Below are 27,259 nucleotides of genomic sequence, written 5' to 3'. Positions count from 1 at the left end.
CTGATCCACCCAGGGATCCCCGGCATGAAATTTTAGATAGCAAAGTATAGTGAGGGGCACCTGGGTGGCCAATTCAGTTAAGTCTCCGGCTCTTGATTTTGGCTCAGGTCACGATCTCAGGATTGTGAGATTAAGCCCTGTGTCAAGCTGTATGATAGGTGTGGAGCCTGCTTAAGAGTCCCTCTATCCCTCTGCCCCTCCACCTCTACCTCCACCACCCCCCTAAAAAAAAAAGGAGGAAAAAAAGATAGCAAAGTACTTTAAAAATAGAGATTTTACACTCAATCTTACTTTACACAAAAACAGATATCCTGATAAACTGAAACAATTATGCTAAACTACAATAAAAATATTTCACTATCTAGATGGCTCAACTTGCAATACAAGTTCTGAAACCATTCCAGATAAGTTCTTTTCATTCTGCATGCCCTGGAGAGCTGTACTAACATGCAATGCATTAGCAAACTGGTACCAACACACAATTAAAAAAAAAAAAAACATTAAACCATTTTTAGCACAACACTAGTACAGTCAAGATAGGCTTTTCACTTTATTGAAATTTGCGAAAGCCTGAGAGGTAATGATGGCCGTGACACTCACCGTGAAATAACATGCGTTCGTTGTGATGGTTGTGATTCTCCTCAGACACTTCCTTTTGTCTGTGGCAGAATCGTTCCCTCAACTTCTTGTTGACAACTTTTTGAATCTTTAAGGATAAGGAAGAAAGAAGGAAATTAGTGACATGAATGTTAATTGGCAGTTTACAATTTAAAATGAAAAGTATGTAAAGAATAAAATGAAAAGTATGTTTTCTTTCAGAAAGGTTAAATTCTTAGTTTTTGTTTTGTTTGCTTAAAACATTATTTAAAAGTGATAAAGTTGTCAGGGCAGTGTAACTAACTTAACATTCTGGCTTTTATTGACAACATTTTCAGTTATGGCTTTTGTTATTCTGCACAAGATCTGGTTGTATCTCAAAATAACTTGAGTAATTAAAGAAAAGAGAAAGCTGTTCCTAGACTCCTCCCAGACCTGATGAGTGTTAGGATACAGGGGCCTGTAAAGCTGCATTCTCTTAAAAGCACTCTAAGAGCTCTCCAGGGAATTCTGATGGGCATTGGTATAACTTCCAAGGGTTAACCTAGTTTTCAACGTATTTTATTCATCTTTATGATACTCCTTTAAAAAAACAAATCTACCCCATATTATAAATTAAGATACTGAGATTAAGAGATATGTACATTCTGATATAATCACTGACTCAGATTGAAAATCCAGGCCCTCAATGCTACTCGGAAGTGGTGATAAAGATTACTGTCAGCTCTGGTCTAAATCTGTGGGTGAGCTAGGTCTCATCATTGTATCTGTACCACCAACCCCAGCGGATCTAGCCCTCTGTAGCTTTTCTGTTTCCACCCAGTCTCTGTTTCAGGCGAAGTATGGTCTGGAAGGGTTAGAGGAAAGTGACACCTGACTGCCAGGCAACAGATGGTTGATTATCTCAACAGTTTAAAAATATGATGTTCAGAGAAAATTTTTCATTGTCTATATTTTTTTCAGGCAAGCTTTGCAATCAATTTTCACCCTAAACTTTTAAAAACTTACTCGAATGACATTGTATCTGTTGAAGATGCCACCCGCATTACCACCATCTCTGTGTTCTCGAATTGTACTTTGCATCTATAGAACAAAATAATTTTCAGAAAATATGCCAGTATGTCATTCTAAAGACATTCACTTCTGTTATAATGTTTTACTGATGAGTCTCAGACTCAGCACTAATAAATAGAAGTTGACTATATAAATTGTTCAACAAAGTTTAGTGGGTATCTCTGATAAGAAAATAAATAGTCATGACATAAATATTTTTCTGCATTTTTTCTTTATTTTCTAGTAAAAGCTTTGAAAGATTTTCTTGTAAACACAATGGGGAGACACAGAAATAAAACATTACAGTAATTCATCTACATTACTATTTTGTTATTGATAATGAGAAGCAATACAAATTAAGTCAAACTTAAAACTCCTCACGTTTGATGAATACTCATTAAACAAATGCTCAAAAAACACAAAGAATTTTTATAAATCAATAAATTTCTGTTCCCTCAGTGAAATATTAGCTCTTCAATTCAGGATCTCAATAAGTATCTGCAGACCATGTGAAGTTGGATATGACACATAACTAAGTGGAAACACTTTCTTATGAGCAGTACTCATTCTTCATCTGCTCTCCAAATTCAAAATAATTATGCAATGGTAAAATTTTTTGAAGACCCAAGTTTCTCAAAGTATTGACTCAAAAGAGTTCTCTATCTTACTGCTCTATTTATGAAGTTATTCATCACATTTTGGGCATTATCATCCAAATTTGCTAATCACTAAGAGAATGATTAGGCAGTAAGCCACTAGAAGATGAGGTACTTCCCTGACAGACTGGCCAGGCAAGAGCTGAAAAGCTACCCCAAGATAATGGTCCTGACTTCCCAGGATGAGAATAATGTGAGTTCTAATTAAAAGGCAGAAAATAAACAAAAAGAGGCAGGCAGGCCTTTCTCTGCAAAATAATGGAATTAGTTAGGCAGCTTATTTATTGTGGTAATGCCATCAGGCACTTTGTTTATTCTGCTTAAGAAATGAAGCCAGGAGCCAGCAGGAGGAAGGGAATTTCTATGGCGTCTGTCTGGCAGGAGGGTCATCCATCAGCCTTACTACAGTGCTTTAACAGTGACTGAAGACATGAAAGGTGACTTGGGTTATGAGGCAGATTTCAGAAAGAAACAGGAAAATTAGGCATATTATTTCATAGTCACATGTTATAACTGCATGAAAATAAAAACAAGAAGGTATTTGCTTTTTGTGAGGCAAGATGCTCACTCCCTGTCATTCTTTGGTAGCATTTTAACTACATTAGAAAATAGTTCTAATAAGGTTCCTACTTGTGTAGTTTCAAGAAAGTTTCCAGGATGAAAAGACACCTGTGGCCTATCCATTGGAAACCCTAGGTTTCTGATATGAAAACACTGTGGCACAGTCCTAATTCATAGTCCTATCTGAATTTGGGCAATATGCTACCACAATGGCTAAGGGAGTCAGAATAACAGATAGGTGACTGACCCTAAGTCATTGTAAGACAAGTTTACTTCTTTTGAAAAAAACAGGCTTAACAACAGATTTCAGGAAAAAAGAATTAAAAAAAATTTTTTTTGGATTTATAATTAATTTATTTTTTTAAAATGTTATTTAAATTCAATTTGCCAATATATAATATAATACCCAGTGCTCATCTCATCAGAATTAAAAATTTTAATGTACATTACCTCTTCTTCTACTGACTGATATTCCTTATCTTCTGGAGCAAGATCCAGCAAAATAGTTCCCTGATTAACACAGTGAAAAGTCAAATAAGGATTGGTACCTGTAGGAAAGAAAAAATAATATATTAAAGTCCACACTATTCAGGCTCAGTTTTTAGGAAAACTTTGTTATAAATAATTGATATTTTGGAACAAGTCAAATTATCTGCAATGTGACCCTAATATATAAGGTTATACTGAACAAGTACATCCAAAGACAAGAGAAGTAATGGAGAGGGCATTTGGGGATTAATTTTATCTATTCTTACAGAGTTCCCCAGCAGGGCTCAACATTTTTTGTTGAACTGAATTCAATCACAAATATACATGAAGCTATGTCTGATATCAAAGAGAAATACACTGTAATCACAATGTAGTCAGGTCTAAGAATTAGCCTATAAAAATTCTGTGAGATGGCTTGAAATGGTCACTTGTAAGTTTAAAATAGATTATTCTTGTTAATTTCATTGCATTTGTTAATTTAATGCAGATAAATAAGCAAGTCTTAAGCTCAAAAGCTGCTAACATGTAGTTTCATGTCACTCTCACAATTTCATTGGCTCTGCAGAGACTAATTCAAGTTTTCCCCTTTCTCTCCCTTTACTTTCCCATCATGAAAGCACTTCTAGCGAACACAGAAATGATAAACATGGAGGCTAACAAGGGGGAAAGATAGCAGGCTTGTCACAGCAAAGTACAGTGGAAAAAAGGCTGAGCTGCCAGTTGTGGCGGCAGAGAAAGGTTCAGGATGAGGTCAGAGAAAGGCCAGATTATGAAAATCCATGTTACAAATGTCTGATTTTATCCTAAAAGCAACAGGATTCTATTGAAAGGCTTTAAGCAATGGAGTGATATGATCATAGAGTCATTTCAAAGAGTCTTCTGTGCGCAGTGCAGGGCAGGCATGGGGGTGGGGTAGGAGGAGAGGCAAAAGTGAGGCTCGGAGATAAGCTGGAGGTTGTTAGATGGTTGTGACAGTCCAGGGGAGAGATGGCAGTGGCCTGGCTTAGGTGACCTATACTGGATTTGACAGCAGTGGGAAAGGACAGAAGTGTAGATTCCAGAGATTCACTGTATAAAGTATCGGGTGAGGGGTGGGGGCAGGCAGGAAGTGCTACACCAGCCAAGCCTATGAACTCTGGGTTCAAACCACTTGAGCTCTTATGTCAGTCCTGACAACTTACTTGTCCCACTAATTTCTGAAATTTATTTTTTTCCCCCAAATAGCTTACCTTGTTGTCCACCTAATAGTCTTTCTACTCCTTTGATTAATTTATGGCGATGTCCATATGCATTGATGCCTATTTCTTTCAACTCCTCATGGCCCATATCAGCTAGTACATCTAGTGTAATCTGAAAAAATGGAACAAAATTAATTGCTAAATCTTTAACAGTTCCTCAGTTCTTCCATTTGTCTTCAATGCTATAATATCCATCCCAATTGACAAATTTCTTTTGTCTCCTTTTAACCATGAATTTATAATCTTAAAATTGTCTTGATGATTTTATCAGCTTTTTACTCACTTGAGATACTGTGTTTCTAGTCAATAGTGAATTAATTAGTGGGAGAAACAATGCTATAAAAATACAAAATGAACACTGCTCTATTTCCTTTTGATTATTTAATTCCACCACCTTTTGCTTGCCTCAAGATACAAGAGCGAATAACCAGAAGCTTGAAAATGGGGTCGTACCAGATCCCAGTACCCAGCAGGTAGCAGAGAAGAATGGTAGGGGAAAGAGAGAGGGGCGTAGCACAATGAAACAGAATGTGGCAAAAGGAGTAAGCAGTTTGAGATAAGTAGGGGTTAGATCAAGATAAAGAAGAACTCCGCAGTGCTAAGAAATAGTCATGCATGGAAAAGGCTGCCTTTGAAAGTGGTGAGTTCAATGACTGACAACTTTATAGAGTAGCTGTATAAAAAATTCCAACTCGGAAAAGAGAGGACGGTTTTTGAGTTCTCTTGTAAATTCCTAGATTTAACAGCTCCTGAACCCTAACACACATTCTATTGTTGTAAAAATAGTCGTTTATAATTTCTGGTTATTTATCTCTGTGAATGGAGGTGGTTAGTTGGCTACCACCAGAACTCAAAATCACCCATCTCCTTTGTTGACTAAATGTAACCGTGACTCTACCACCACCTAGTGGCAGAGTTCTGGACGCACCGGATGAAATCTTGGGCCGCCACATTTCTACAGGGGCTTGACCATGCAATTTTCTAGCTCAGAAGAATTGCTGGACCTGTGACAATGCAAATACTACTTTATAAGAAGAGTCTTTAGTTTTCTTTTTCCTTGGAAAACTGAGAAATCCTTTTATAGACAGCCTTTTTTCCAACTCAAATGAGAGATGTTTTATCTATCTATAATTATAATGTTCTTTATCTTTTTACTTGCACATAACATTAAAAAAGAAAACAACCCGACAAATTAGGCCTGGAGTTGTGATTTTTATTGCCAGAATGAAATATTATGTAATGGGTCTGATCTTCTCGGTGCAGCAAGCATACATCATTCACTCTTTGAAAATAATTTACTATATTGCTCTTAAGTGGCCATTTAAGAAATAATCGCTCCATCAGACAAAATGGGCAATTCACTTCCAATAACCAAGAGGAAATTTTGATCAGAGCTTTTAAAAAGAACTGGTTCTGAAATATACATATTTGAGACAGAATAGTTCACAACATAATAGGATCCTGTACATTTTTAGCTGCATGTAACTGAATATACTTAGGAAGCCATGCTCAGGGTTTCCAACATTATTGATGCCCCAGGTTTTTCCTTCTAAACTTTGGTTCAAATAAGGTTGATGTAAAAACAGGATCTCGTATCGATGTGGAAGCTTCAATTCAAAGGAAATTTAAGCTTTTCTGAATTTGTTCATATAGTGTATATCTGGAAGAAGCAGAAACCAGACCAGCAAAGGATAGTGTACTCTCTATAAAGGGTGTTTAATGTATTGTTGATTATATGGCTCCATTCATAAAATGAGTATCTCACTGAATCCTTATAAGATCTGTCATGAAGTACTACTGTTGTCTTCGTGAGGAACTGAGGCTCAAAGGAATCCTAAAAATCGTACACAGAAGAGCTGACATGGATCGCCATACCTGCCTTTCCCTTGCTTATATTTCTTAAAAGGGCTGACAAGAAAGCTAAAATAACAAAACACTAAATTTAGCTGTTTTGAGTCCATGGCACCTGATCTGTCTCCTCCATATATAACAGGCAGTGGCCACTGGAAAACCTTAAATGGTAAGCTAGGGAATTCAGATTACTGTTCACTTGGTTCATATTCATACACAGTATATTTAATGAATACCTTCTATATGCTAGATACCTGCCAAAAAAGTAACTAGTTAAGTATTTTCTAAAACTACCCATTATAGCTCAGAAACAACTAGTTCAAATTGGTAGTAAAGAAACAGGGTCAGGGAACAAACAAGGTACTACCAAAAAAGTTCATGCTATTTTTTCTACCAAGGAGATAAAATGTAAACACAAAACATGGTAAAGATTGGTAAATGTTTTGGAGGAATCCCCCTGGGAACTCTTAGGAAGGTTCCTACTTGGTCAAGGCAGTAGGTGGGACTGGGAAGGATGGAAGGAGGTCAGGAAAGGTTCTTAGAAGAAGGCAATAACTTGGCTAAGAAGTAGAGGAAGGAGGAAAGGGCGTTTAAGACAAAGGGAACAGCATGTGCAAAAGGAAAATTAAGAGAATACAGAACATTTGGGGGACTCTCAGCACTGAAGTCTAAAAGGGTGAAAGTATAAGAAACAGAGAGGAAAGAAGAAGAGATGGGCAGCACAGCAGGCTTGAAGAAGATCTTACTGGGCTTTATTCATCAAGTTAAGACAGTATCCAAAAGCTCCTAGGGAGCCTTTTCAGCAGAGTAACACAATCAAACTTGTATTTGAGGAGGAGAATGGTAGGACGTGGAAGGGCAGGTTAGGAAGGGAAAGGGACTGTGTGAACAAGGTAAAGATGGAATGGGGTGGGAGGGGAGAATCAGAGAGCAATTTCAAAATGAGAGAACACAGGGCCTGGTAAATGGAAATGGTTAAGGAATAAAAAAAAGGAATGGTGGGAACAGAGATTATTCCAAAGTCTGAAAACTGGTGAATATGAGATTATTGTATCAAAAGAAGAAATGGAAATAGCTAGAAGTAGGTTAGGTGGATTTTAGATACACTGCTCATGATTCAGCCATTTTATGCTATTAGAAATAGTTTTTTTTTGAAAATTATCTTTAGTTCACTTAAAAAAATGACAGTTATATCATGAAATTATAAGCTTCTTGGGCTTGTTATTTTATATCTAGCACACATTAAAATCAAATTGATCAAGCCTGTCAGATTGGCTACTATCAAAAAGGAAAAAATTACAAGTGTTGGGGAGGATGTGGACAAAGGGAAACTCTTGCGCACTGGTGGTGGGAATGCAGACTGGAGCGGTCACTGTGGAACACAGTACAGGAGGACCTCCAAAAATTAAAAATAGAACTGCCACAGGATCCAGCAATTCCACTTCTAGGTATTTATCTGAAGAAAACAATAACACCAATTTGGAGAGATACATGTGCCCCTGTGTTCACTGCAGCACTATTCACAATGGCTAAGATATGGAAGTAACCCAGGCAGATGAATGGATACAGAAGTGCTGTGTGTGTGCCACATACACAGCCATAGAGAAAGAATGAAATATTGCCATTCACAACTACATGGATGGACCTAGAAGGTATTATGCAAAGTAAGTCAGACAAAGACAAATACCATATGATTTCACTTCTGTGTTGGATCTAAAACAGGAAACAGAAACAGACTCATAGATACAAGAAACAAACTTGGTTATTAGCAGAGGTAGGGGTTGAGGGGTTGGGCAAATAGGTGAAGAGGGTTAACAGGTACAAACTTCCAGTTATAAAATAAGTCATGGGAATGGAATGTATGCTGTAGGGACTACAGTCAATAATATTGTAATGACTTTGTATGGTAATAGCTGTAACTAGACTTATTGTGGGGATAATTTTGTAATGTATAAAAATATAAAATCACTATGATGTACTCCTGAAACTAACAGTATAGGTCAATTATACTTTAATTTAAAAAATCACATTATAATCTTTAAAATAAGGATTATTCCTCTATTAGCTAAGTCATCTTACATATAAAGCAAATGTCACTTCATGAAGAGTTGCCTTTTGTTTCTAAGGTTTGTTCATTTCCTTTGGGGTATAGAGAGAAAAAGTAGAACTTAAATGGGGAGAGAAAAACTAAGAGTTTTAATGAAAAAGCTCCTTCTTTCACCTGGGCTTCAAAGGATGCAGGCTAGAGTAGCAGTTGTTAGAACTAACTTTATAATCATGTTCACAATTAATGTTACCTGTCTGTTCCTTGGTCTTTCGATTTTGAAGTAAAAATTTATATGATCACTTTTCATGAAAATATATAGGTTGTCCATAAGTATGGCCAAAAAAGTCATAGCATTTTATGTTTAGGAATTGCAGTGAAAATCAAATCAGCCTTTCCCATAGAAAAAGTGTTCTAATCAGGAAGGTACATTTTAAAGGAAGGGCCAAAGTGACACTCATACTATACTCAATGAATTACAAAGGACATAGGTATGTATGGTGAAGTATATATATGCCAACAAGTTGAATTAGTTAAGAGATCGCTGAATGAATAATTGTGAAGGGGTGAGGCTGTGATGCTCTGAAGGGCATTTTCCTGAGACTAGATATAAAATAACTATATTCCCCACTCCATTGCTAGAAGAGTATCCTTGAGTAGGAATAGGAGCACTAAATCTTATGTATCAATACAACTTAGTACACAGAACAGCTCCCTGGCTTAGGAGAAACAGACAAGAATTAAATGAGTACAATGTATATGCCCACTCCTTCCCTCACTACACAAGTATCTTGATCATCAGCAATCATGGACTTACAGCCTAACATAGAATGTTAATGGGAGAAAATTCTATGGGTAAATTATAGGAAGGGTTACAGAATTTATTACTCTATAACTAAAAGCTACTCAAGTAACACTTGCAGTTAAAGTAAAAATTAATCTGATTGCTTGACAACTGGGCCAGAAGACAGTTCAATACAAGAAAAGGTAGTAGTATCATTTGTCTGGAGGAAAGGAGCTGTGCTGGGCAATATACATTAAATGGAATAGTCAACATATTAATAAAAAAAGGATACAGAAATTATTCTGGCAAAAAGAAAATCGATGGAGCCATTTACTCAGAACAAAAGTACAGTGAAGAGAGATAACAATAAAACTGAAACAGGAGAAGTTGTCAAAAGCACCAACTTCAAGCCTAAATGATTAAACTATTACGATCAATAGAATGAGATAACCATGTCACAGGAAATCAGTTACTGAGACAATAAAGTAAAAGAGAAAAAAATAAAACATAAAATAATGTGGCAAACAAAGTGAAAGAATAGAAACGGAAATCCTCTGAAAAATTTTCAACAGTCAATTGGAGCAATTTGTGTGAATTAGGGTCATTGGTTAATAAGCAAAGATGTGTGAAATTTCAGTTATTGTGGATTTGATTTGGGAAGAAGGGATATATTAAGGGATGTCCTTTGGTTTTAGCAGAAGATAACGCATTTACAACAGCTTTCATACCCAGGGAGGGAATGAGGGAAAAACATTCTTACTGTTTAGGATATTCTCATAAGAAATCTCCGAACCAGAGGGTAAATCAATAGTGGGTGAAGCTAAAGGAAAAAATGGATTATTATAGAAGTCTATAAAGTCCTCACCACCAAAGACACATCTGATGCTTCATTAAAGCATATTTCAAAAATTGGCACAGAACAGCAGGACTAGGAATTTTAACTACCTGAACACTTGAAGTTATGTTTTACAGTTGAGGAAAGTGATAGGTTAAAAGTCTTATCCAATGTTACACAGCTAGTCAGAGAGAGAAAATAATCAGAATCAAGGTCTTTTAGTCCAGTGCTATTTCTGCTCGACTGTTTTGATCAATAAGAGCATAACTACAATAAGCAATATAAAGAAATTCAGCTTAAAAAAAGATAAGACAGATAATCTTAACAATGTAACTGCTATGAAAAAGAACTGGTGTTTTAATTAACTCCAAATGGACTATGAGCCTATGAAGAAAACAGAATGGGGCAAGGAGGCCAGTGAGGAATTTAAAAACTATGTTCATAAAAAGAATAATTGAAAAAGGGTATATTTATCCTAAAATAGGAGAAAATCTGTAGGAGAGGGTGGTTGCAAGGGTAAGCCCATGATAAGTTGATTAGGTCTTAGAAATATACAAAGGGCTATATTATGTTGTGATGAGCTGAATGGTGGCCATATCAAAGATATGTCCATGTTTTAATCCCTAGAATTTATGAAGGACTGATCTGGAAAACTTTCTTAGATCTTTGCATATGTAATTAAGGATCTTGAAATGAGGATCACTTCGGATTACAGGGTAGGCCTTAAATTCAATGCAAGTGACCTTATAAAAGACACAGAACAGAAGACATAGAGAAGGCAAGGTGACAACAGAAGCAGAAGTTACAGTAATGTGGCTATAAGCCAAAGGGGCTTGGAAGCTGGCAGAAGCATGAGAGTGTAGTCATGCCAGCAATTTGACTTCCAACTTGAGGCTTCCAGAACTGTGAGGGAATAAATTTCTGTTGTTTAAGCCACTAAGTTTGTGGTAATTTGTTGTAACAGCCCTATGAAATGAGTACGTGAATAGACTAGAGATTAAATTTCCGTGCCCAACAGGTGAAGGGGAAACATAAGATTAACAGACTATACATGGGGGCAGATTTGAGCACACATTAAATTACAAGCACTTTATTACACCTGCCCAAAATGTAATAGTTTATCTTCCCACATGGATGTTAAAAGAGTAGGTTCTGGGAAAATAACTTTAAATACCTTACTCATTTTAAGATTCTACATATAGTAGTAACAGTCAATTTAAATTTGGGAACTTATTATTATTCAATAGTGATCACTGACCATGGTCAAAAAATCATCAGTAATAAGTTAAAAAGTCATTATTCTATAAAAACAGGATGACAAATAGAGGGTCTTAATTCATAAATGCCCTAATGATGACTTCATACTCAGACCTTCATACATATTTATGTATGTGAAAATAGGATAGGTCTATGAATGAGTATGTGGCTAAATTTTGAGTATGTGGCTATTTTAGACATCTCGACAACAGAAACTTCATAAAGAGGCAATTTTAAAAAGGTGCACTTGTTCAAGAATTACTCTGCTTTCCAAATTTAGCAATCGCTTTGTGAGGATTTTGCTTAGAGCTAATATCAAAATGTGTCACTGTTTTTTTGTTTTGTTTTTTAATTTTTAAAGGTTTTATTTATTCATGAGAGACACACAGAGGCGGAGACATAAGCAGAGGGAGAAGCAGGCTCCCCTCAGGGAGCTCTGTGTCACTGTTTTTAAGTAGAGTCTAGTCGCATGTAATGAGATGAATAAACACCAATACTTTGTGGAAACAAAGATTTTTAAAATATTCCTTTGCGATAGTTTCGTGGCCTAAGTTTTGACATGTAAGAAAACATATGCAGTTAAACCATGTATAAAGATATAATGAGGGATCCCTCGGTGGCGCAGCGGTTTGGCACCTGCCTTTGGCCCAGGGCGTGATCCTGGAGACCCAGGATCGAATCCCACGTCGGGCTCCTGGTGCATGGAGCCAGCTTCTCCCTCTGCCTATGTCTCTGCCTCTCTCCCTCTCTCTCTCTGTGACTATCATAAATAAATAAAAATTAAAAAAAAAAAGATATAATGAAATAATAATGACTCCCATCATTTCTTAGAAAATTTTGGGGGAGAATTATAATGTACTGGATTCTCCTGGCTTCTTTAGAAATTTGATATGAATTTTAAAGTAGCAGTTAGAAAAGCAAAAGAAACAAGGAATGACAATTAATAGCTTGTAATATTTAATTTAAAAGACTCAGGAAAAATGAGAGCTTACTTGTTCCGTTTCAAAGATGTCCCGAAGGTGCTCAAGACCAAGGCTTTTCAGGAATTGGCTGATATTCATGTCAAGACCCGCAACTAAAATAGACATATATTAAAGTTTTCAGAAAGCAGTATATCAATCTAAAGGAAGTTACAGTATTTATTTAAAGCCATGGCTCTCATACTTGTGGCTATGTAAATGACTTTACCTACCATAAAAATAATCCAGGATACATATACTTAATTCTGACACTTCAGGTTATCTCCAAATTGGGTGGAGAAGTGAAAGCAGAGTTTATCTTTATCTTATCAGTAGCATTTATATTAACTGTAATATAAAGTTTAATGCTTTTAGTGAAATATTTAACAGCTGGAATTAAAAATAGAAATTACCAGCTTTGGTTTCAGTTTTCATTCCTTAAATGATCTTTCAGTTTTTTTCTGATATATTTTCAGTAATAAGACTCATTCAGTAGTTAAATAAAATATGGTTACAAATGATATATTGGAATATACGTAAGTAAGAACAATGTCAAGGTTATTTATTTCTATGAAGACAGCTCCTACAAACTGGTGTATATATGGAAACTTATTTTAGATGGGTGTTTGAGAATTACCAAGAGAAGTAAGTGAAATGTGTTCATTTAAAAAACGAAAAACGAGGGGTGCCTGGGTGGCTCAGTCAGTTGAGCGTCCAATTCTTGATTTCCATTCAAGTCATGATATCAGTCAGGAGCACAGGACCAGGCTCTGCACTGGGCGTGGAGCCTGCTTAAGATTCTCTCTCCCTCACCTTCTGCCCCTTCTTCCAGCCCACCTGCACCTCCCCCCGCCCTCTCTCTTTAAAAAACTAAAAAAAAAAAAAAAAAAAAAAAAAGCCAAAGGAAACTCCACACCAAAAACCAAAGTTCACCAGTGTACTTGCCTTCTCCTTCCTTCCTTTCTGTGCCTGCGGCACCATCCCCTGTGTTGGATGCTCCTCCTACGGCCAGTTCTGCTAAGGGGCCTGTGAGGTTATCGATGCTGCTGGCAGCGGACAGGCAGGAGGGAGTGGATGCTGGTGAGATCAGAGAGGCACTCACTACAGTAGCTTGAGGTTTAAAACAGGTAGGTAAGGCCTCTGGGGGCATGGCATCTATCAGCAAAGCTCTGATGTCATCAGCCTAAAAATAATACAAAAAACACACAAAAACACAATTTAAAACAGTAAGTTTTTCACTAAGGACCAAAGGCTTTGTGAAATTTGTCTTTAGTGAGTGCCTCACTATTGCCTACTGGTTTTTGATCATTCATTTCCTGACCTGCAACTCCAAAGAGTCCCAGCAGTTTTGGTAGGAGTTAGAACAGGAGTCCCTAGATCATTTTTTTTTTTAAACAAATATTTCATCTTTTGAGGATCTAATGTACAACTTGGTAACTTTAGTTAATAATACTGTGTTATATATCTGAAATTTGCGGAGAATGGATCTTAAATGTTCTCACTACATACACACCCACATATACAAGAGTTAATTACTATGAAAGAAAAAATCTAAGAATGTAGACTGTATTTGATTTCTGGAAATATTTTTTAAACACCAAGTGAAACGTGCATATGGTTGTTCATACTGATTACACATGTATTTAAAGAATAAGTTAATAAAGATTTGAGTGGAGTTTAAAAAAATTTCCTCTTTTGCTTAAAAAGCAGCCTGTTGCAGAGTTGATTCTCAATCTCTTTTGAAGGCATTCTCATATTTATACTATGTTTTGTATATGCCTAAATAATGACACTGATTTTTATTCAGTTATTTAAGACACACTTAATAATTTAATGTACAGTTAAAATCTGGAGAAATGTTACAAGGACATCACTTTAGTTTGGCTGGCTTCTTCATCACTGTCACAGTTCGTTAGGCATAACTGCTGTGAGACTACGTGGGAGCCTCCAGAGACAGACAGCCACCAATTCCCTCCTCTGTGCACATGTGTGCCACTCTTCCCATCAAGAGCTGGCATCTACTTCCCTTCCTTTAGATCTGGGCTGTCTGGGCACATTTCAGTGACCAGTAGAATGTACAGGGAGTGATGTCTGAGGCTTTAAAAGGACTGGCAGCTTTTACGCCTTCTCTCATGGAAGGCATCTCCATGTTGTTAAGTTCAGGTTAGACTATGGAGTGAGGAAGGGCTCCTTGAAGAGACACCCTGGAAGATGAGGGGTGACCCCAGACCCTCCAGCCTCAGCTGAGCCCCCAGCTGAAGGTGGGTGCAGACATCACAGAACTGCCTCACTGAGTCCAGACAACCCACAGAACCATGAGAAATAATAGACCACTGTATTAAGCCACTCATTCGGTTTTGGTGAAGCCACTAAGTTTTTTGAAGTCATCTGTTACTCGGCAATAGATATATGAAACAATGTGGCTCGGGAAGGTATATCTGGTTAAAAGATTATAAATTATTGTGTGCATCAATTTATATTTCCATCTTCAGAAGAATAACATATTGCCTAGAAGGTAAATTTTTCTTTGACTATCTCATAGCCTCAGGGAAAGGATCATGAACATCAATTGCACCTGAACAATATGCCAAATGTAGAAGGTCTGAGATATTTTACTAAAGTAATTCTCTGAGGATACACTCTAGATACGTTTTTCTCTGTTGTCCATTCAAGTCAAGCATGGCAAAAAGAATTAAGTTAAGGCACTGCTTAGTTTGCTTTAACAGAGTTTTGAATTATGTACAAAATGCAAATAAAAAAAATTTCAGAAGGAAGGAAATTTGTTCTTATTCTAAGTGAAATATGTATTGCTAAAGGTAAAACTGCCAAGCCCTGAAATTTAATGTCATCTCTGAAAGTATAAACTTAGAGCAATGCTACATAATTCGGAATGAAGACTTACTGTTGCCAGATCTAAAGGTGTCTGACCTTCTTGGTTCTTCATAGTTGGATCCGCACCATGTGCTAGGAGTAGGGCACATAACTGTGTCCTTCCTTTTTGGGCTGCTTCATGAAGAGGAGTAAATGCCCACTTATCTGTTGCATTTACACACGTGTTGTATTTTATCAATAATGCTGCTATATCCACGTGCTGAAGAAAAACAAAGGATGAGATTATCTGATAAAGCTCCATCAGGTATGCTTATTTTATTTAACATTTCATTCCTTCTGTATCTCTATTCACACCTTAACATAAGTTTCTTCTATTAAGAAAGCATATTTATCCCACTCCTGTATTTTGGATTCCATCTTTTCTTGCCTCCAAAATCTCAATTCCACAATTACTCTTTTACCCTATAATTCTTCACCGGGGCTTGTAAAATTTTTTATTCAGCCTTCTAACATTTTCAGGTCTATCTGAAAAACAAATACATAAAATTAAACTATTATCTGACTCCAAGTCTATCAAAAGTCTAGTCTGCCCGTCAGACTTTTCAAACAAGTGTTCCTGTTCACTTCTCATATCTTCCTATTTCTCTTCTAACCTACCACAATCTGATGATCATTTATTCAAATACTCATCGCAAGGATTCTAAATGTTCTTTCTCTCTTCAGTCCTCGGGAAAGTAATGTAACATAACAAAACAATATTTTACAAAACTCAGTCTATCATGTCCAAAATGACTTGAGGGTAGAGGAAATGTTAGTAGCAGACATGTTAACTAATAACCTGGGTGTGAGGTGATGAGATGCTGAACTCTAATGGTCAGAGAAGAATGGAAAGAAGAGCTAAAAATCGAGAAATTGTGAAGGAAAAAAATCCCTGGGTTTTAGAAAGACAGATTAACTACAGAGAAAGAGACAGAGAAATCAAAGATAATTACTTTTTTTTCTAAATTTGTCTAGAAGATTGAAAAGCAAAGGGGTACCATTAACAGAAATCAAGTAGCAAAAGTTTAAGTGGGAATGAAACACTTTGGGTAAGTAGTTTGTGAGGTAAAATATCAAAGTAAGGCTGTTCTGTAAATGGTTTGACACAAAAGACTGGAGCACAGATAAGGGCACTACTTATTTACTCACTTATGCTCTCTTACCTATGCACCCAACAACCAGATATTGGTGAATACCTACTAAGTGCCTGGCCCTGGGAGCAGGGACTTGAGGGGACTGTAAAGCAGAATATTGAATTGACAGTTATAGCTAGTTTCTTTCCAAAGTCCTTATAAAATAAGGTTAAGACAATTATTTAACAGTAATATTGATTCAACGGCAGGGCTTTTGAGGATAATAAAAATAACTTTATTCTTATAAATGTATTTAGGGATGCTACTTTGGTTACCACTAAAGTTTTTGAAATTCATTTCAACTCTAAAATATTCTATAATTTTGTGCAACTGACACATTTGTGTTCTTTATGGATACGTTTCCTGGCATAACTTGATCACTTTATCTGCTGAGACTAAATTTCTAACTCACGCTGTTGCTTCACTGCAATTTACTGAGTTATCAGAAGCTTTCACGAGAATGGGAAGAGACAGGGAAGGTAGAAAGAAATAGCCCAAGATGAGATGTAGGGCATGCTTCTTCATATTTTCTGTAAGATAGTCTTTGCTCTCTCGAAGACACTCATCTCGAAAGTTTTAAAAATATAATACTTATTAATTTTAATTAATATCAATACTTATTAATTTCAGGAAAATAATTTCAGGAAAAAGGAGAATTTATGAGGAAAATACAAATCAAATAACTTCTAAGGATAGCTCACATTTGCTCTGACAATATATAAGGAGAAAAAAGGAGCAAAGGAACATAATTATAGTAGTGCTTTTGAGAACAAGCTATGTTTTGTGATCTTTTTTGGATTATGAATGATACATCATTATAAAACTGATTCTAACACAAAAGATAAAAATAGGTACCAACTGTGGTATTGCCCAAATTACTTAAAACAAAACCCCCAAATTTATCTCCCTTATTCAAAGGATATATATTGAAAAGGACAGCTCTTTTTTGTTCAGTTAACCCAAAAGTATGGATTAACTTCAAGCTTTTCTCCAGGAAGGTTATAGTCATTCAAACAATGCTTCTGATTAATTTTATTCTACTCCCATGTATACTGGTGACATAACATAATTTGGTTGACTAATTTGCATAGGCTTCCAAAATGAGATAGTCCAAGGAAAATGACGTGTGTGTGTGTGTGTGTGTGTGTGTGTGTACAAAATGAGTCGTATATATGTTGTTATTCAACTTCCTTTATACTGAATTTATAGTTTATGCTTGGAACAACCAATTACATGCTTGTTAAATCTGCTGACAAACATCCAAAAGAGCAATAAACAGGAATGAATATATTACTACCAAAGTAGACTAAAAACACAATTCTCAAGTCTTCTAAATAGCTACACCATTGGGGCAAAAATAGCGACTGAAATCTAAAGCTGATCAATACAATAAATAAGCTACAGCTCAGTTCTATACCATTTATAAGAATAAAGTATTGAACTGGAAGGTCTGGAGTAGGAACTGAACTCCGCTGGAATGTTTCCAGGAGAAAGAGTCAAATTTAACATGGTTTCAGAATCCAGATGAAACAGAACATTTTAAAGGACAAATACTACATAAAAAGACTATGGGGGCCCTAATTTAATTCTAGAAAGCTGGAAAATAAGAAGAGAAACATGCTTGGCCTCCAGTTAGAGCCATTTAATTGTACAATGACGTCATGAAATCCCACTATTATACATTTTAGAGAAAGCACTGAAAAATTAAAGTCAGCATGCTGATTTATTAGATAACAGAAAATTATGGGCTTTGTGGTAAATATCAATGTCTTACTTTTTTGAATAACAGAAAAATTAACTGTCTTGTATAAATGTATATTAAAAAATATAAGGCATTATAGTACAAAACACTAAACAAGACAATGTATATTAATTACCATTAGTAGAAACTCTCATGAAATCTGTAACTTTTATTTAAACTGCTTAAACTGTGTGTTTATTTCTCTACTTAGAAAAACTGAAATGGCAAGTTCTCCCATATAAAAAGGCTCAAAGATACACAGACAGCAGACTGAGCTCTCCAGAGGAAAAAAGGTAAAATGCAAGTCAAAGAATAATTACCAATAAATAACAGCTTAAGTAGCTTTATGTAATTTCACAGACACCTCACGTGATTATTTTATCTCCAGGCTACAAATCATTACCTACTACGAAAGTCAGTTAATCTGTGTCTATTTCACACTGGTACGGAGCTGGTGGAGCACACAGATTATTTGCAGGGCTGCACGATGTAAGAGTGACACCCAGTCCTTATTCTGACCAGTAGGATGGCTGTGGGGAGCTTGTTATAATAATAGTCATTACCTTGGACTTTAGAGTGCCTTAGGCTAGAGAATGTACTTTACACATGCATGATCTCATCTAATTATCACAACAACCCTGTAAAGATTTCAGCATCTGAGTTCTGCTAATGAGAAAATTACAGATCAGAAAGATTAAGGCACTTGTTGAAGACTACCAGGTTATGGAGTAAAAGCCTTAAGACAAGATCCCAGATGTTCACATCCTGAGTTCAGGTCTTTCCATTAATCAAGCTGCCTGTGGGGTCTTATTGGACTAATATTCAAGAGTCATTTCCTGAAAAGTTGAACATGGCAAAGTGTATAATATCAGGGAAAAGCCATGTAAGTAGAGATACTGGGTAACCCTATACCCAAAACTACTCTGCAAACTGCTTTATTTTTAACTTAGAAGCTCCTCTTTCTTTTTCTTTCTTTCTTTCTTTCTTTCTTTCTTTCTTTCTTTCTTTCTTTCTTTCTTTCTTCCTTCCTTCCTTCCTTCCTTCCTTCCTTCCTTCCTTCCTTCCTTCCTTCCTTCTTTCCTTTCCTTCCTTTCCTTTCCTTTCCTTTCCTTTCCTTTCCTTTCCTTTCCTTTCCTTTCCTTTCCTTTCTTTCCCTTTCTCTTTCTTTCTTCCTTTTTCCTTTCTCCCTTCCCTTCCCTTCCCTTCCCTTCCCTTCCCTTCCCTTCCCTTCCCTTCCCTTCCCTTCCTTCGATTTTAATTTACTTATTCATGAGAGTCCCACACAGAGAGGCAGAGACATAGGCAGGACTTGAGGCCAGGACCCCAGGATCACAACCTGAGCCAAAAGTAGACGCTCAACTACTGAGTCACCCAGTCACCCCAGAAGCTTCTATTTCACATGAAGTACCACAAAAATCTCCTCCACAAAACTGCTATTTCAGGGTAGTGCATCATATGTACCATGCAGCTAGGCTAGTTCAAGTATCACTGGGATAAACAGAAAATAACTAGAGTTTTGCCACCTTAACAGAGAAATGTGGGCCAGAGCCCTACAATTTCATTAAAATATCTAGCCAAGGTTTACTCTAACATGAATAAAAAGGGATTTTTGAAAGGTAACAGATTTATATATCTAGAGATAATAAAAATATATCTATCCTTCAGTTGAAGATAAAATAGCTTTTAAAATTTTTATATCGTGGTTAACATTGGTACTTGTTTTAAATCTACTAATTGAGACTGAGATAAATACTGATTTGACTCAGTTATTGGTAATAGATTATATGGTATACAAACTGCATTAGATAAAATTATTTTTTTAGAGCAGAGATTCTCAACGGGGAGGATGATCTTACTGACAACTGGGAATCACTGTGTCATAGGGATGTCATGGGGGAGAGAGAAATGTTTTACGTGGGAAAACCATGGTAACAAAAAAAGTCAAGAAACCACAAAACTAAAGGGTTTAGTGAGTAACACTTATGACTATTAGTGAATAGTCCTAGATACTTGATTTTTGAATTTATAAAGTTTCATATCAGAAGGACTTCTAGCGACTCAAAAAATCCACTTACATAATGAGGTAAAAATACCTACTATCAACATATTCTCTAGCCTGTTAACATTCCTTAATAGAAGGATGGGATGAACCAGGTTGATCAAAACTTCTATCACGTGCTCTCTACGCAGCCTGGAGAATTTTCTGTTCCTTTTCACTTAGATAAATTACCTTCATTTACCAAGAGCTTAGGAGTAGGGATGTGATAACAAACATGGTAACACGAAAAGAGAGATGAAATGAAAAATGTCTGTTATTTTTCTCACACGGAGTTAGAAGATCGTGGTGAAATAAGTATGCAATGGAACAGGGGGCCTCTGGTCTGGACCCTGATTGCACTGCACCTCCTATCAGCTAAGGGTTGAGGTAGCGTCAAGGGAACATGCAATAAAGACAAGGTCAACCTGCACACTACAGTACTATTTAGCCACCAGAGAGAACCACTGCACATTTTATTTCTGTCTTACTGGTCACCAAATGACACACACGTATAAGTAATATCTCAATGCCTTTCTTATCAGGAAAATGGGAATTAAAAGGTAAAAGACTTTACTTTTAAATTAAGTTTTATGGGGATCCCTGGGTCGCTCAGCAGTTTAGCGCCTGCCTTCGGCCCAAGGTGTGATCCTGGAGGCCCGGGACCGAGTCCCATATCGGGCTCCCTGCAGGGAGCCTGCTTCTCCCTCTGCCTGTGTGTGTCTCTGACTCTCTCTCTCTGTGTCTCTCATGAATAAATAAATCTTAAAAAAAAAATTAAGTTTTACTTCCTGTGCTCTCTGCTCTCTGTGATAGCTGTGAAGGCTGACTAACAGGACAGAATTTATCTACCTTCACAAGGTGTAAAATATAGTGAAAATCACAAAGATCCACCAGTCTGCACAACTGGTAGTGCAAGTTCTACTAGGTCAGGTCAAGAGCCATAGCCCACATCGACCCTTACTCCTTTATAGATTTATATGAGTTTAGAAGATTTTGCTTTAAGTTTTACTGATCCCATCAGCTTCATAAACTCTTAGCAAAGGGATTAGAGGAATAGAATACGGAAAGAAGGAACATGCTAATAAGCGAACACTAACCTCCAAATGATACAAATTTACAGTTGTAACAGAAGTAAAAAAATTATACATAACTGTATAGCATGTTAGCAGTAAATATTTAGTATGCTTGGTCCTCAGTGGAAATATATGCTGTACAGTGAAACTGGGCATCGTATATGGAGGAGAGTTAGAAGAAAAAGTCTACTAAATTTAATAAAAGATAATTATCTTTGGAAACATAACTTTACTGAAGTTTCAAGAGGATTTCAGTACTAATAAAATATTTTACTAAATCTGATAACTTTTAAGTAATTTCTGTTACATTGGGAAATTTCCTGTTTGTCCAACTCAAACAGGACTGTTTGCTTTCTTTAAAAGTATTCCCACTCATATTGTCATCTTTCTGAAACACTGGTTTTTGTAGAGGGGTTATGAGAAGAGGAGGATATTCCTTTGGAGGGCAAGGGAAAAGAGAGTAAGAGATATGGAATCATAATGATAAGCTTTTACTTATAGTTTGTTAGGCTTTTGCAAATCCAGAAACTATCCCCAGCAACAGTGATTCCAACTGTGAGGACCCCTGGTATGTACAATTCAGCATCTGTGGGTATTTGTACTCAAACAGGGATTAAGTGAAAATAGACAAACACATGAACATTCACCCTGTGTGATTTAGGGATGAGTGGGCCTTGGTGACTTCCAGGCTGTCAGTTTCAACAAATGTCGTCAAGGCACTCCTCTTCCTCTTCTAGCTGATGATTACAGTTCTAGTGCTTTGAGAATTGCTCTGGACTTTCACTGTGGGGCTTTAGCTAGCTAATCAAATTCTATGAAACCATATATACCAACAGCTCAACCATTTACTTGGTATTTTTAAGATGTTGATGATAAACAAAAGCAAGCATAATTTCCATGTCCACAAATAAAAAGCCTCCCGGGCTTTATAGTTTCTGAAATCTACCTGGGATAGAGTAGTTACAATCTATTATCTGTAGCAATAAATATTAAATGGGCAGCTGTTATACACCGATTACTGTGTTAGACCATCTGAAGAGAACAGAAAACTATAAAGGGTGTGGCCCTTGACCAAAGAATAGTTAAACTTAACTGGGAAGACTAGAAACACTCTACATAGTAAGATTCAAATTGTGTTAACTTACGCTGTTGGTTAGTTATCTCCTTACTTCATGCACAGTATGCATTTAATAAAGTAATAAATGTCAGTGACATTTTCTAGACTTGAACTTTAGCATGCTCACCCCATAGGATGCTGCATTATGAAGAGGAATTAAACCACCTTTGTCCTGGGCATTAACGTCTGCTCCATGTTCTAGAAGATATTCCGCTACTTCCAGGTTATTGTAGCCTGCTATTAGAGCGAAAAAGGCAAACATGTCAGATTAAAAAATATATATCTATATTTATATCTATGTATATAAATGACTAGAAAATGTCACAATTTTAATACTTTTTGCTTTAAAGACTAATATTGCTCTCACATAACTAAGAGCCTTTGCAATAAGAAATTATACAAAATTACGTCAATCTAAAGCATTTTACTATTTCTGCTCAGGATTTCTTTCATCTTCTGGTAAACTGTATTAGGTATCCAGGAAAGGAAAATGAGCCTTGGAAGTGCTGGTGGCACTTACCTGCCAGGTGCAGAGGGGTTGAGTTTCTGCCCTGGGTGTCTCTGCAGTTGATATTCTCTGGGGTACAGAGCTTCTGCACTCTTGCCAGGCAACCTTTCTTGGCAGCATCCAGCAAGGCAGCATCTCCTCTCAGCAAGTCCTGGATATCTGTGTCTCCCTCTTTTACCAGATCTAATGGTGTATTTCCATCTCTGTTCTTTTTGGTTGGATCTGCTCCATGCTAAAACAACAAACAAACAAAACCAAATGGACTTTGTATTTTCTCTAGTATCCTTCTCAAGGCTTATTTTTAACTTCATCTTCACTAATCAAGGAAAGATATCGATTCTGTATACATTTTTTTTTTGGGGGGGGGAGGCAATATCCTGCTTTGCTTTGTAAATTCTCTACTTAGCAATACAGTGAATCAGTTCTGTAACTTTCCATGTCATATACTTTCTCAGTCACCAAACTGTCTTTCGAAGCCTCTTCCTTTTAAGAATGGTCTGCAATTTACTTTTTGAAAAGATTTATTTCTGTATGTATGTATCTATGTATGTATTCATTCATTCATTCATTCATTCCTGGTTTTGCACATGTCATGTAATTTTTTGACTAGATTTTAATTACATAAAGATATTCAGTGCATATCATGAGAAGGAAGTGAGAAGAGGAAGACACACCAGTGGGACAAGTACTTAAATCTATAAATGCTATCAACACAAATGTTGCTAATTTCTTATTATTTTCATTTTAAGTCTTAACACCTACTATGAAATTAGGTATAAATATACTTGCAATTAATTGCATTTTAAAAGTTTAATCATCTGTACCTATGAAATGAAATAAAGGTCAAAGATTTTTATTATGGGCCTGACAGACTGCTGTGACCCACTGGAGAAATCTGGAATAAATCAAAGTAGACAGTGAATTCACAGTGACAGGGGAGTTATTTCTTACCTCCCAGTGAAAACAAAAATGAACATTAAATACATTACCATTCTCAAGACTCATAAAGATATATCTGATACCGTAAAAGTGGTTAAGTTAGTTTCATAAAATTACGAGTTTCTATTTCATTTATATTCCCCAAATTTATCTGAGTAACTTTGTCTAAAGATTATTTTATATTTAATATCAATCCAATGTTAAAGCTCTTATAAGATATATATGTTCAATGTTTAATAATGAGCAAAGTGTTTGTTAATAATAAAATAGCCACTAAGAAAAAAAATCAAAGTTGATTAAAAATCTTTTTTCCCCTCATACAATGTTTTCTGACATTAATCCCATTAAGTATTGGATAAGCAGTACAAACTAATGCGACTCTTTCCAAAACCTACCTTGATGAATTGTAATGAACTGAACTTAATCAAATCAGTTCAGAAAGGCACTTCAGACACTACTCAAAGCTACATAAGTATCATGATATCACACTTAAATATTCCCCTAAAATAGAAAATGGAAGCAGTGTCTATAGCACTTATTGTACTTAATAATTTACTTCAATGTAATTTTTACATGCCAAGCAAAAACTAAATTTAATTACTTTATATTTTATAATTTTTAAAATTACATACTTTTAAAAGGAGCTTGCAGATTTCGTATTTTCCTTTAGCTGCTGCTTCATGCAGAGGGGTAAATTTCCATAAGTCCGCCACATTGACAGAAGCCCCATGCCTTACTAAAAGCTCAGCTACCTCATAGTGTCCGTATGAACAAGCATTATGTAGGGGCACCAAGCCACTAAAGAAAATAAAATTATTTTAAAGACATATAACAGACCTTTGTGTTAAAATGATACTTATAATAAAAATAATATAATTCTTCTATGGCAGTGACTATATGAACACTCATTCAAAAGAAAGAATTCAAAAGAAAGAATTCTCCTCTGGTCTTAAAGATACAATCCTTCATTTCTAAATAAGGATTAACAATTTCAAAAACAACCCTTTCAACATAAGGATTTTCCCTAGTTTCTTGGTGATGGATAGAAATTTCACAGCAATCCTATGCTTAAAACACATACAAATATATCCACAGAAAAGTTCCATCACAATATGTTTAAGTCAGGTTTCATCATTATAAAGAGCAACACTACAAACTGATTTCAGGAATAATCTAATCAATAATCTGGTTTTATCAGTTTAGATTTTTTTCCATTTGAGTTTTCCTAATGAAAATTGTCTGCTTGCTTATAAAATATACAATGCAATTTAATTAAATAAACTAATTTAGGCAAGTGCTACCTTTTGTCCTTGGTTTTTATTTCTTTATTCCTAATAATTCAGTAGTGGTTTCTATGCCTAGATTTAAATATTTAGGCGTCATGCAATGAAAACTCAAAATGCAAATTATACAGAAACTTCAGTATTCAGTAAGGAAAACAGTGACACCAACCATAAACTCCAGTCAGATGAGAAAATTTTAGCTGCCTCAACTTATGAACAAACTATTCTGAGATAACTCTAAGCTCCAGTTGAAAGGCAGATGGCATTCTAAAAGGATAGAAAGGGGTTCCCCCCAAAAAAGGGTGAATCAAAAAGATAAGTCTAAGTTGCATTTAAAACATGACAAAAACAAGGTATCAAATGCCTTTTTATTTAGAGATCAGTTTTTTTTTCTTTTTTAATGTTTTGAGACCAAAAATACTAAGTGCTAATTAAAACGGGCAATAGAAACAAATGCTGGTTGCTCTCCAGGGCACTCTAATACTTGGAAAGAGCTGGTAATATTATTACTGAATATTCAAGTCTGATGTGTCCCTTTTAAAAGATAAATAAATCCGTAATGATTAATTGAAGTCTAAATTGTATGGTTTAAGTTCCACAGTACTCTGGTATGTAATTGCACAGAAAAGTGCTTGCTTATTTCTATTTTGAGATGATATGAAATTAATTTAGAATATGGAAGCTCATTTCAATTAAAACATCTTTGTCTCATTTCTAAATATGCCATGGCTGCTTTAAACTTTGTCTAGATAAATTAAAATAATTTAGTAAACTAATATAAAAACATAGCATAACTGAATTAGTAAAAATAAGATTATATGTCTATTAATACCAGTGACTTTGGAATGGATGGCTTCTTTGAGAAGAGATTATATATTTTTAATAGCAAAAAGAGAAAAAGAACAAAGAATAAAGTATAAACTATATAAACACATTCATATAATATAATAAAATACTGTTATAGACATTAAAAAGATGAGATGAACAATTAATTACTAAAATGGAAAGACATTCAAGATATGCTACTGGATAAAAAAGCAAATTAAGGGATCCCTGGGTGGCGCAGCGGTTTGGCGCCTGCCTTTGGCCCAGGGCGCAATCCTGGAGACCCGGGATCGAATCCCACATCGGGCTCCCGGTGCATGGAGCCTGCTTCTCCCTCTGCCTGTGTCTCTGCCTCTCTCTCTCTCTCTGTGTGACTATCAGAAATTAAAAAAAAAAAAAAAAAAAAAAAAGATATGCTTTAAAAAAAAAAGCAAATTAAGCTGCACAGAATGGCATCATCATTTATGTTAAAAACAAGCACTGCTAAAAAAGAACAACAACAACAACAACAAAAAAAAACAAGCACTGCTGCCACAACCGCATATACACTGATTCATACTTTTAAAAAAATCTGGAGAATTATCACAAAATGTTATTATAATCTCTAGAAGGTACGGTAATAGGGATTCTCATTTTCTATACTGTACGTTTCTATTTAGATGCTTTAAGTTTTCATTACTTTTTTAATGGTAAAAGAAAATTCCTAAGACTTCGAAAATATTTCCAAAAAATTGTTAAGCCCTCAATAGCTGAATTCTAACACATACCCTTTGTCTTTGGCATGGACATCGGCACCATGGTGTAGAAGGTACTCCACAACAGACACGCGGTTATAGCCTGCTGCAAAGTGTAAGGGTGTAGAATGCCGGCCCTCCAAATCTCTGCAATTCACATTTTGAGGGCTGCAAAGTTGCTTTAATGATACACACACACACACACAACACAAAAAGAGCATTAATATTTATTCATAGGTTTTGCTCCAAAATACTGCAGGCATCTTGGATAAGCTGTAATTTCCTAATGAATATTTATTTCAAAAGATTAGATAATGCAAGTGATGTTTAAAAATCAGCACGCTGCTTGGCTTCACAGTGTCTACAAATATTCTTAGTGTTTACAGAGCAATTTAATCTTTTTTTTTTTTTTAAAAAAAAAAAAACATTTCCTGGCCAAAATCCTAATCAAAAAGAAAAACCCAGAATACAGCAAGAATCTTCAAGGCAAATTATGCCTTCATCTTTCATCTTCACAGGGTTTCCTTCCTGAGATTGTTGGCCCTAGCACATCTGCTTGTACTAGCGTGCTGTTAGCCATGCTTTCCTCAAGTAGGACCACCTGGCTGACTGCAGAACTACACAGAATTCTCATCTCTGCTGACGTGGTCAGCAAAACACCTCCAGAAAAATG

The 27,259-nt window shown here is 35.9% G+C and overlaps 1 protein-coding gene across 1 annotated transcript in view; it reads right to left on the bottom strand.

Moving 5' to 3' along the window:
- The window catches only part of TNKS (tankyrase), a 214,906-nt gene that overhangs the window by 19,937 nt on the left and 167,710 nt on the right, over positions 1 to 27,259 (bottom strand). Inside the window, exons 14-24 of the mRNA XM_055334908.1 lie at positions 26,620 to 26,765; positions 24,377 to 24,542; positions 22,818 to 23,037; positions 22,425 to 22,534; positions 15,227 to 15,415; positions 13,270 to 13,507; positions 12,358 to 12,440; positions 4,586 to 4,706; positions 3,318 to 3,415; positions 1,606 to 1,680; positions 601 to 706 (exon numbers count right to left, since the gene is read on the bottom strand). Of these exons, the coding sequence (XP_055190883.1) occupies positions 601 to 706; positions 1,606 to 1,680; positions 3,318 to 3,415; positions 4,586 to 4,706; positions 12,358 to 12,440; positions 13,270 to 13,507; positions 15,227 to 15,415; positions 22,425 to 22,534; positions 22,818 to 23,037; positions 24,377 to 24,542; positions 26,620 to 26,765 (1,552 nt within the window). The remainder of the gene's footprint in view (positions 1 to 600; positions 707 to 1,605; positions 1,681 to 3,317; positions 3,416 to 4,585; positions 4,707 to 12,357; positions 12,441 to 13,269; positions 13,508 to 15,226; positions 15,416 to 22,424; positions 22,535 to 22,817; positions 23,038 to 24,376; positions 24,543 to 26,619; positions 26,766 to 27,259) is intronic.

Source organism: Nyctereutes procyonoides, unplaced genomic scaffold (genome assembly GCF_905146905.1).
Source record: "Nyctereutes procyonoides isolate TBG_1078 unplaced genomic scaffold, NYPRO_anot_genome, whole genome shotgun sequence".
Taxonomy (NCBI): Eukaryota; Metazoa; Chordata; class Mammalia; order Carnivora; family Canidae; genus Nyctereutes; species Nyctereutes procyonoides.
This window is presented reverse-complemented; position numbering and strand designations above follow the sequence as displayed.